Raw genomic sequence first — 12,279 nt, 5'->3', positions numbered from 1 at the left:
GGAGCCCCGGGTAGTCCCCCCCCCCCCCCCCTCTGGACACCACAGACCAGGGGAACCTGACAAGGAGGCCAGAACCTGCTTCACACAACAACAGACATAATATTTCTGTGTGATTCCAATGGAAAGTACATCAGTATGAAACGTCTCTTCCCAGGCAGAAGATCCAAGATGATTTGGAGTCCCACCACCTCAGAGGCTATAAAGAAGCTGGCCACTACAGACCTCCAGGGTGTTGAACACATCGTGATTCACACTGGGACTAATGATCTCACACATGACAAGGACATACCTCACTCACTGCGACAGGTAGCAGAGAGAGCAACCTCAGCAGCCCCCACAGCCAGGGTAACCATATCCACCCTGTTACCCAGAAGAGACGTTCCTCAGCATGAGATCAACAAAATCAATGCTGAAATATCCAAAGCCTGCACAGGAATACCAAACAATGCTGAAATATCCAAAGCCTGCACAGGAATACCAAACGTCCATATGGCACATCACGCAGAGATCGAGTGCGACTGTTCATCAAAGATATTAAAGATACAGCTCTAGACCGCAACAGATCAGCACCTCACACCACCAACAAGAGCACAACCAACCACCGGAACCTCCACAGAAGGTTGCAGCACACTAGAGACACCACTAACAATGGCCGTAACTTTTCACAGAGACTTGGACCTGCCTCTAGGTACTACGCCCCAGCCCAACCTCTTCAGGCACCCAGCCCCATCACACCACTGTACACCTCAGCCCCACCTCCTCAGGACCACAACCGCACCACACTACACCTCACCTCTTCAGGGACCTGAACTGCAGTTTGGTCGACATCCTCAAGCTCTCCAGGAACAATACAGTTGGCAGCAGCAGCAGCATCAGCAGCCAGCTCAGACTCAGGTCCAGTCTTCAGCTCAGAGAGACAGCTATGCTGCTGTAGCCGCCAGACTCAACACCTCACCCACTGAACTGAGTCTAAAGCAGATAAGAGACATTGCAACACTACTCTATACTAAATTACTGAGCTAATGGGATGTAGAACAACACTCACGACTCACACAATAATTCATAATCACTTAACTTCTTTTTTTTTTTTTTTTTTTTTTTTTCCTCCATCACATTACATTTATTTTGCTTGTAAATCAGATATTTTTTCTAGTGGTACACTCTTCTGTTAAGGTAAAGGAAATAGCATCTTTTTCGATAAGTAGCTGGAACATTCAGGGCTTATCCTCTTCAGTTTTTGGTTTGAAATCAGCAAACCCTGAATTTCTGAATAATATTAGAAATGTAGATATAATCATTTTGAATGAAACTTGGAATCAAAACCAAAATCAATCTAATTGTCCAAACAATCATATAGAACTTATTATACCCTCTGTAAAACACAGCCATGTTAAGAATAGCAGAGACTCAGGTGGTTTACTCATATGGTACAAAGGAGAATATAAAGATTACATTTCACCAGTTAAAAAAGGTACAAATTACATTTGGATTAAAATTCACTCAAATATTCTAGAAAACAACAGATGTCTATTTATGCGCAATATATATTCCACCCTCAAACTCCCCCTATTATGCAGAGGAGGAGGTTTCCTTCTACCAAAGTTTAGGGTCAGTCTTAATATGTGGTGATCTTAATGCCAGAACTGGTAGAGAGCCAGACTTCATTAACTATGAAGGAAATAAACATATCTTCAAACATTCCCCTTTATACCAGACTTGTATAAACACACAAAGACAAAGCTATGACAGCATGGTTAACAAAACTGGCAAACAGGTACTACATATGTGTAAAGGCTTGGGTCTGTACATTGTTAATGGCAGAATTAGAGGAGACTCTCTGGGCAGACTCGCACAATGCTCTGTGTTAGGTAGTAGTGTTGTAGATTATGCCATTACCGACATTGAACCACAATATATAAATGCATTCACTGTATCACCACAACAGCCCTTTTCAGACCATAGCCAAATAACCCTATTTCTGAAAAAGTCATTGTCAACCACTGTGAATCCAATCCCTGAGCCGAGGCTGTTTCCTCTGCCGAGGAGATACAGATGGACAGAGGAGAGCACTGCTGCCTATACCACTGCACTAGACTCTGCTCAAATTCACAACATGCTGGATACTTTTCTCAACACCCAGTATCAGCCTAAAAGGGAAAACATAGATTTGTCCACACATCACTTAAACACAATATTTATTCAGTTGGCAAAAGAATCTAAATTAAAAATCTCACAAATTAAAAAATCCAGCATGAAACAAAAAGAGCAATGGTTTGATAAGGAATGTGCTGTATCCAGACAAAACCTGAGAAAACTGTCAAACAGAAAACGCAGGAACCCAAGTGACCTAATGGGACGGCTTGAATATGTCCAAGCTCTGAAAGAATACAAAAGACTCCTTCATGTGAAAAAAATGCATTATATAGAGGGAGAACTCAACAAAATTGAAAAAGCTATAAATGAAAACACCTTTTGGAAATTATGGAAAAACATCAACAGAAACCCACGTACAGAGACCAACCCAATTCAAAATGGCAAAATCTGGAAAGATCACTTTGATGACCTCTATAAAAATCCAGAGTGTCACGGTCTGAATCCCAACCAAATTGTAACAATAGACAAACTGAAAAAACTAGAAAGGACAGTGAAGGACAGCCAATGTGCCCTTGACTACCCCATCACCATTAAAGAAATACAGCACAAACTCAAAACCCTTAAAAACGGAAAAGCTTGCGGTATAGACAGCATTAACTCAGAGATGCTGAAACACAGTAATTTAAAACTCCAACTTGCCATGCAAAACACTTCAACCTGGTGTTAGCAACTGGATATTACCCCAGTGTTTGGAATAAAGGTCTCGTTTCTCCTATATTTAAAAATGGAGACAAGTACAACCCCAACAATTACAGGGGCATCTGTGTTAACAGCATCCTGAGTAAACTCTTCTGTAGCATCCTTAACTCCAGATTAATCACATATCTCACTGATCATCATATTCTGTCTAAAAGCCAAATTGGCTTTTTACCCAAACATCAAACATCTGACCACATCTACACTCTCCATACACTCATCCAAAAGCATGTTCACAAAAAACACAAAGGTAAGATATTTGCATGTTTTGTAGATCTAAAAAAGGCTTTTGACACAATTTGGCACAATGGGTTATTTTTACAACTTCTACAATATGGAATTGGGGGTAAAATATATTAATCTAATCAAATCCAAATATTCTGACAACCAGTGTTGTGTTAGAATTGGAAACAAAAGAACAGAGTTCTTCAAACAAGGAAAAGGGGTGCATCAGGGGTGCAACCTGTCTCCTACTCTGTTCAACATTTATATCAATAAATTGGCCACTCTTCTTGAACAGTCCCCAAGCCCAGGATTAGATCTACAAGGCAAAGAAATTAAATTCCTCATGTATGCAGATGACCTGGTTCTACTGTCCCCAACAGAACATGGTCTACAGCAGACCTCTCTCTGTTGGAGACCTTTTGTCAAAACTGGGCAGTAGAGATCAATCTTGACAAAACCAAAGTCATGGTATTCCAAAAAAAAGGCCAGGTTACAGGAATCAAAGCAAAATTACTTACATTGACAATTGGAAGAATGAAATCAAATCCATCAATAAATTAGAATGCTATCACTTACTGGATAGAGAATATTCTCCAGCACAATATCTGGTCAGCATAAAAAACCCCAAACAGAGACGCACATTGACAATGTACAGACTCACTGACCATCAACTATAGGTTGAAAAAGGTTGGCATAAGAAAGAATGGAAGCCCAGAGAATTAAGAGTATGTAAATACTGTTCCTCAGGAGAAATAGAAACTGAGGCCCATTTTCTCCTCTCCTGCCCCCTGTACCAAACTGAGAGAGAGGCTTTCCTACAGCAGATAACTGCAGCAGATCCATCATATCAGGGAAAAAAATGTGATGAACTGTTAAAAGTATGTCTGGGAGAAGATCCACAATTTATAAAATTAGCTGCACAGTATGTAACACTCTGCCATGATACCAGAGAAACACGCAAATGCTGATCAGAACCATTATTGCTATAATATAATATTGTTGTTTTTTATTTTATTGTTATTTTTATTATTATTATTATTATATAATTTAATATGAACTATATGTGTATATATGTTTTTCATTGTATATGACAACTTGTAATTGCCCAATAATANAGAGAGAGAGATAATGAAAGTAGCTTACAACAACATTAATGAAAGTAATAATATTATCGTTATAGTTCTGGCTACTGTGGTAGAATATATAAAAATCATAATCACGATTATTTTGGTCAAAATTTAAATCATGATTATGCAAACGATTATGCGGCGAATGTGATGACTTATTTACACGACGGCATGTCATTTCTGTCTCCACATGGCGGAGTTCGGCCCTGATGTACACACGTGCGCGTGTGCGCACACACACACACACACACAGACCAACGTCTCTCACTCTCCCTCTGCCATTTTCCGCACACTGTTTTTGAAATCTTCGGCGATCACCTGCCCCTCACATTATTCAATTTCACCTACTTGACTGGCTCGTGGAGTGAATACTGGAGAGGAGGGGAGGGGGCAGTATTGCGCATGCGTGGCTTCTGGGTGCATTTGATTTGCAACACAAGACAACGAGAGTAAACTGACAAGAAGCGCATAATCGTTTTATGTTGATTATTTTGTTTTCATAATTGTTGAAAGCCCAAACCGTAATCTAGATTAAAATTCGAATTAGCGAGCAGCCCTACTCCCAGGTTCACAGGGACAGGCAAACCCCTCCACCATGTTAGGGTGGCGATTCTTGGAGTATATTCATTAATGATTAACTTAATTTACAATAAAAGAAAACATTAAATATAATGAAATGAAGTGAATCAATGATTGATTAATTGAATAATAATTGATTAAATGGTTTTTTTTTTCCTAAAACAACATCAAACAGGTTGTATTTAACAGCACAGATTTTCAGTGAAGTATATTTCAGCTGCATTATTCACAACCAAAATGAGTAATATGGAACAGTTAGATTTTTAACTGTGGAAAGAGAAAGATCATGCATTATGCAACACTTAATGGGCACAGCCATCCAATCAGACTGCAGACAGTAATAACAGTTCATAAGTCTTGTATTCTCTTTGGTGTTTTTAGGTTTGTGTGCAGTAAGAGACTGGTGAATACAATTTTTAATCAGTGTATTTCCTGTGTGTGTGTGTGTGTGTGTCCAGGTGCACTACCTGTTTGGTGGAAACCCTGGGAAGTCTTGTTCTCCTAAGATGCGCCTGGACGACTTCTGGTCCCTCAAACTGTGTCGGCCCTCTAAGGAGTACCTGCTCCGCCACTGCAGATACCTTATCAGGAAATACAGGTCTGTAGCTCCCACCACCACTACATTACATGTACTGCACCAATCTGATACACTGTTACAGGACGTATAATGAAGGAATGCAGTCGTGATAGGGGATCACGATCACACAAATTTATATCCATCAAGATTCAAGATCCAAGATTACTTCATTGTCCTCAGGGAAATTTGTCTTGGACAAAAAGATGATATGTTAAGGACATTTTTATTTGATATGCATAGATGCAAGAGCTCTGTCTACAGATGGATGTCCATCAGTTTTTCATATAGAAATATTCAAATTAACATACGGACCTGCATTTGTATAGAACCTTTCTAGTCATTTGACTACTCAAAGTGCTTTTTTCACTATGAGTCACACTCACCCATTCACACACATATTCGTACACTGGTGGCCAAGACTACCATACAAGGTGCTACCTGCTACTACTTTTTAACACACTCACATACCGATGGAAGCATCATCTGGACTAATTTGGGGTTCAGTATCTTGCTCAAGGATACTTCGACCAATCATTGCAATGCATTGATTAGTCAGAGTTTTCTTACAACCATATGAGAATGGTATAATTATGAGTTTTTATTTCTGGTGTAATTTACTTACATTTTAGTGTGCCATCAGCTTATTTATAGCATTTTAACCTAAAACAAAGTAAAGTGTAAAATTTCCAGAAAGGTTAGTGTTGCTTTAAGTAAAAAAAAAAAGTTAGGTTAAAAGAAATGAAATGACCTGTAGCCATGCTAATAACACAGCAGAAATATACTCAACCGCAGTCAGTCAGTCTGCCTGCTCTTCTCTGGCTCTGCTGTGATTCTCTGCCTGTTTGCAGGGGGGCGGGGCTATGATCGACGCATACAGAGTAGACAGCAGTGTCAGCGAAGACAGTGCTCATTATCCATAAATGCAACAAGAGGGAAACAGTATGATCAGTTTATCAAGCATATGTTGAACAAGCAGAACACAGCCTTTTTAGAAATGTGGCATCTTCAGTCACTCTGCCCGCAGTAACATGCTACCTCCTCTGGATCCACACCCGGTTTGTTTTACACAGTCACTGAGCTCCTTATGCTTAAGTGCCCAAAGTACAGGTGTAACGGTAGGAGATTTTCACGGAACAGTAACCATCTCAGAAGATAACAGTTTCACGGTTATCTTACTATCAGTCAGAATAAACTCTAAAGGAATGAAAACAGAAGGGCCATTGTTGGTTGAACGTTTTACTGCTATAATTGAAACGTGAAACCTTTTTGTTAATGTAAGTATGTGTAAAGTCTCCCCTTTGAAAATAACTAAAATGAATTGGAGATTCAATGTCCATTTGCATTTTTTTTTTTCAATATCATAGATAAGCAAATGTTCACAGTATGATAACCGTCAGCCTATATTGCACAGTATACCTTGAAACAGGTGTATCGCTGCAATCCTAGTTGAAAGTAAACTCACCTTTTCCTCCAAAGCTGAGAAACTGTTATTAAGCAATATCACACGAGAGGGAGTGATAATGTACTGTATATCGTCACGGCTGTGATTCGGTCGTAGCCACGAGGCCGCAGGCCGAGTGCTGAAGACAGTTACAGCCGTGATGATACACAGTACAACGTCACGACCTCGAGTGTGATATTGCTTTTATACAACAGTTCAACAATAGCTTAAACAGCAATGCTGAGTAAGGAAATGTTAACAAAAGGTGATGAAATAAATTATTTAAGTATGTTATGGAGCTCCGTGGAAAAAAACAGTTCCCTCGGTCTGTTGCCAGGCAACGCAGCACACACGGCAGGAACTCACAAGCTACTTTGTATTTACATTGATCTGCAACTGTGTAACTTCGTCCAGTTCGGCTGATGAAACGTTGGCAAACCTGGATGTTGGCACGGCCGGATTCAGCTTCCACTCTCCCTCATCCTCATCATCAGTACCTCATCAGATGATCATTCATAATTCCTGACCATGTTTGCTTAATGTTTGCTCCTCTCCAGTTTGTCGAGGTCGGCTGGAGGTCTGCACGGAAGAGTCCTGGCTTTCCTTTTCCTCCTCCTCTCCTAGCGACCACTCATAATTTAATTCAAATGTAATTTTGAGGAAAATATCAGTCTCTTTGGTTTAACGCTATAGTTTCAGTTTGCGTCAATGTAGCGAGTGTGACAGCTGGTTAATTAACGGTTGTATTTATGTTTATAACACCTGTGAGCGGAGTGATTTTACTGTTACATGTCCCAGTGATGTTATACTCTATATCTGCACTCACGGAATGCCTCTCGTCCAATCAAATTACTAGGTCGGAACTAACTGTTGTATAATGTCCATTATATGGAAGTAGTAAGGATATCTAAAAATCGATGAAGCGCAGATTAGGATAGTCTACAAATATGCTGTTGAATGGGAATGCAACAAATGTTTCCATCACCTGAAAAGGTTCTCGCAGCAACCATACCATTATTTTAATAAGTTACAAGGTAAGTGGTCTTGTATAATTTTAATAAGGCAGAATAAGTATGGTTGCAAAAATGATTCAATGTGGGTTTTGGTTTGTTTTTTATCAGAAAAGACATTCTAAACCAAGCTATGTTTGGACAGTTAAATGTCACTCTATTTATATGTTGAAATAAAGTTTAACTAATGAACCCTCTGGTTCCTTCAGTCATTATCAGGATACTCTTCAAACTGACACAATTATAATATACTGTATCATGATAAATATCAATATCTATCAATATGGAAAAAGTGATCTTGATCATATTTTCCTCTATATGGCCAGCCCTACTGTTGAGTAGAGTTCATCCAGCTTAGCAAGAAAAAATACTGAATGTGGGAAAAATCGTGCTGTCCCAGCAGAAAGCCATTATCCCTTTTAAATGTTCTCTTAATAAATCTTTACAGAATCATCTTCACAGAAGATGGTAAGAGAAAAGATGTAGATGAAAAGAAACAAATTAGATGGATCAGAGTATTTCATATATGTGTCGGTCACAGTCCTTTAACATCATATCAGAAGGATATTCAGAAGGCTTATCACATTCAGTGTCAGGCACGTGCACAGATAGACCCCAGGTGGAGCTCAAGCACCTGCCCTTTTGCCCTCTGATTGGATACGTGCCCTTTTTTGCTAGACATTTCTTCACTCTTTCTTTCTTTAATTTAATATTTTAGTTATTATTAAAGAGGTCTAGGGCCTCAACAGATGCACTGGACAGAGCATGCGAACACTATGGCAGTGTGACTTCAGTTAGAAAATCACTAGGCAGAGCTTCAGGTTTATGTGGCTTTAACTGAAAAAAGTGTGGTTCTGTGAAGCACAATATAACAATACAATATATATTAATTACTAAATGAAACACACATGAAACTGGGGTTACATGCAAGGCATATAAATGAAAACACACATGAAACTAATGTTACATGCAAGACAGATAAATAAAAATGCATTTAAATTAGGTAAATAACTCCTTTACATCATAAACCAGATTATCAACAAAGGAGAAATATCAATTGTGCAAACAATGTAAAATGAGGAGCACATGTCTAGCCTAGCTAGTACATGCAAGCCAACATAGCTAATGTAGCAAATTCACTGTAACTAATTTACTGTTACTGAAACTCCTGTAGATACAGATTAAAATCTACATTGAGCTGTAGTACTTAAATAAAGCAGTTTAAACTTAAATAGTCACATTAGTCAGGTACACACACTTCCCCAAACAGGAGAAATCCACACAGCTCTACACAGCTTCTCAGCAGACAGACTGATCAGACTTCACACTCCGGATAATTCTGCACCTCTTAAAGGGCTGTTAACAGCACACAATCAGTAAAATGAACACGTATAAACTAAACTCTAGGGGCTTTCCTACAGTTATATTTGGCCCATAGAATCAATTCTTCATTAAAAGTGTGCTGTAACGGCCGACAACTGCATTTGAGTTTTAATTCTACCACACCACAAGACCACCATAAACTGATGCAGAAAAATTCACCAGAATGCAGGAAATGAAGTGTTTGACGCTCAAAGATTCCTGGGGGAGGACCCCCAGATCCACTCACTTAATATGTGTCCCCCGCAGTGTTCAAGCATAATGACACTTACCCCAACATGAAAAATAAGGCCTTTGACTGAGTAATGCAAAGTTACAGAGAGGCCCTGAAATCTTCTGTCGTGTCATGATGGGGACTCTGACTGCTGAGCTGTGGGATTATTTCTGCTTTGTTGCCATCTAGTGCTCTTTTGAAGCCACTGTGACTTTGCTGAGTGCATTGAATGTTTACCAGCAGTGTGTTTTGATTGTCCAGGTTTGAGGAGAAAGCACAATCAGAGCCACTGAGTGCATTAAAATACCTGCAGAATGACCTTTCACTGACGGTGGACCACACAGACCCCGATGAGACCAAAGAGGTACTGCTTCTGTCTTTACTGCAGATCTTTTTTTTTTTTTTGGCATATTAGTGTAGTTCTCGGCATGTTTTTTTTTTTTTTTAATTTTATTTTATTTTTAGATTCTTGGCTAGAGGAAAGAAAAACAGAAAAAGAAGATAGAAAAGTCAAAATAAGAATTGGTAGAAAAGGAGAAGCAGAGGGATAGGTGTGTAGAGAGATGAGAGTTCAGATGTACAGCAGAGTTTAGTAGACACAGAGAAAATGTGAATAAGCACTTGGTTTGTGAATTCTGCAACAGTCCCTTAGAGCTGGAGCAGCAGTTTCTAACATCCATGTGTCCAGATGGTTGTGTGATGAGAAGGTGTGTCTGGCCCTCATTTGTATGCTGAGGGTTCCACCACCTGCTGCAGCAGCAGCTTCAGCTTCATATGCTGTGGCTATTTGTTTGTTCACTACTGTTGAACATTAACAGACATTTGTGTTGTGCTTCAGTTCCAGCTTCTGCCCTCGGCTCTCTTCAAGTCCAGCTCTGACTTCATCCCTCTGGGTGAGAACCTGATCTTTGCTCATACATAACACCACATGTGTCCAGCTAGGAACAAGAATTTGATTAAAGGTTTTCAACCAGCTTTATGTCATGGCAGCATGGGGGCTCTGGGCGCTGTATTGGAGAGTGCAAGACCTGTCTGTAAACAAATGGATAAAAAGTCCCATGATGTTTAGAATTCTTAACTGATTTCAGTTTGACATTTTTATATTCAAGGGTTTATATGTAATAAAAAAAAAAGTTTTGTCTCCAGTTATTAGAATCTCACTGTTAAGGCTATAATTGCTGCTCGATGCTCATGGGAGGACTGTAAATTAGGCTTACATGACCTGAATTACTCAACGTTAACATTATGTGGTGGAAAATAATTCATTGTCATTAAGAATTGTAAAAACTCAAAACTGTTCACTTTGCCAACTTGGCCACTGTCTCACTTGATGTGGCGACTTTTCAGACCGTCTTAGAGAGTTTATTTAGAAAAAGTGACTAGCAACAAGGGCGGCACGGTGGTGTGGTGGTTAGCACTGTCGCCTCACAGCAAGAGGGTTGCCGGTTCGATCCCGGGTGTGGGAGCCCTTCTGTGCGGAGTTTGCATGTTCTCCCCGTGTCAGCGTGGGTTCTCTCCGGGCACTCCGGCTTCCTCCCACAGTCCAAAGACATGCAGATTGGGGACTAGGTTAATTGAAAACTCTAAATTGTCCGTAGGTGTGAATGTGAGCGTGAATGGTTGTCTGTCTCTATGTGTCAGCCCTGCGATAGTCTGGCGACCTGTCCAGGGTGTACCCTGCCTCTCACCCAATGTCTCCAGCCCCCCCGCGACCCTCAAGAGGATGAAGCGGTTGGATGGATGGATGGATGGACTAGCAACAAATGTGACTTATACAGACCACCAGGAAAAAAGCAAGAAATATATCTATAATTCATTCCCATGCATGCCGCTCAGAGTTATCGTTGTCCACAGCTCCTCTGCCAACGGCGCAGTCACTCTCCCTCTCCCCTGTGCATGCAGTCAGTAGGTGTGGGGCAGGCCAAAAGAGTGGAGACACTGTTCGCCACACAGTGGGAGTTCAGATATAGTGAGTTTCTGTGGGTACATTGACGCTCTCACACTCTGGATTGGAAGTGCAAGAAAGCTGTCATTGCCTTAAAATGTTTTATTGAGGACTTTTCTATTGAATCCAGTTCAGATAAGTAGTGAAGTGCTTGCAAATAAATGTGCAATGATGGCAAGGAAATATGTGAAAATCAGACTGCGCACCAACATATGATAGGTAAAGATGACAGCTCTCTCCATAAATTAGACTCAAATAGTTGTCAGAATATGGAGCCTTGTACTAGATTACCACAAGGGTAGTGGGTTTTTTGAACTGACAGTCAGTATGTTTCCAAACACAGTTCAGTGGAGTTAAGGTTATAGCTCGAAGAGGTCAATTGGACTGCTATCCTTGTCCCAGTATACAAACAAAGGAGGGGAATCCATTTATCGACCAAAGTATGTCTGACTCCGCTACGGTATGTGGTGATAGGTCCCCTTTCACCTTGGTAGTATTGGATCTTTTTCGGTTTGACCCATGATGTCACAGACCAAAAAATCGAGCGTTGTCCAGCTGCTCCTCCCCTTTTAATCAGGTTGACATTCTGTGCTTTCCTCCCATCCATTTATTTTAATTACTTACCTCTTTCAGCTGACACAGCATGAACTGTGTGTCTCCTCGTTCCTCCAAAATTGCACGGCTCTGGATGTAGATTTCGCCATGTTATTACCGGCTTCCTCTTCTGTTTCACATTTAATGCTATTGGACTTCCGGGTCAAGGCCGGGGCAGAAACTGTAAAGCATGCGCAGAGCACCTAGGCCAGTTAGGGTCCGATTGACTGTATACATGCAGGTGTAGTCCGACTCCCAATCGCATTATCTGGGTGTGTTATTTAGTCAAACATGTTAACATGTATTTGAAAAGTCTGGTTTTAGTCAGACTAACACA

The 12,279-nt window shown here is 40.3% G+C and overlaps 1 protein-coding gene across 3 annotated transcripts in view; it reads left to right on the top strand.

Moving 5' to 3' along the window:
• Positions 1-12,279, top strand: part of mkln1 (muskelin 1, intracellular mediator containing kelch motifs) — a 100,942-nt gene that overhangs the window by 80,936 nt on the left and 7,727 nt on the right. For all 3 annotated transcript variants that reach the window (XM_050036064.1, XM_050036063.1, XM_050036067.1), the window contains exons 15-17: positions 5,240-5,379; positions 9,665-9,767; positions 10,242-10,296. In XM_050036064.1, the coding sequence (XP_049892021.1) occupies positions 5,240-5,379; positions 9,665-9,767; positions 10,242-10,296 (298 nt within the window). The remainder of the gene's footprint in view (positions 1-5,239; positions 5,380-9,664; positions 9,768-10,241; positions 10,297-12,279) is intronic.

This window comes from Epinephelus moara, chromosome 23, assembly GCF_006386435.1.
Source record: "Epinephelus moara isolate mb chromosome 23, YSFRI_EMoa_1.0, whole genome shotgun sequence".
In the NCBI taxonomy this organism is placed as follows: Eukaryota; Metazoa; Chordata; class Actinopteri; order Perciformes; family Serranidae; genus Epinephelus; species Epinephelus moara.
Note: the sequence above shows the minus strand (reverse complement) of the source record. Positions and strands in the feature narration are given on the sequence as shown.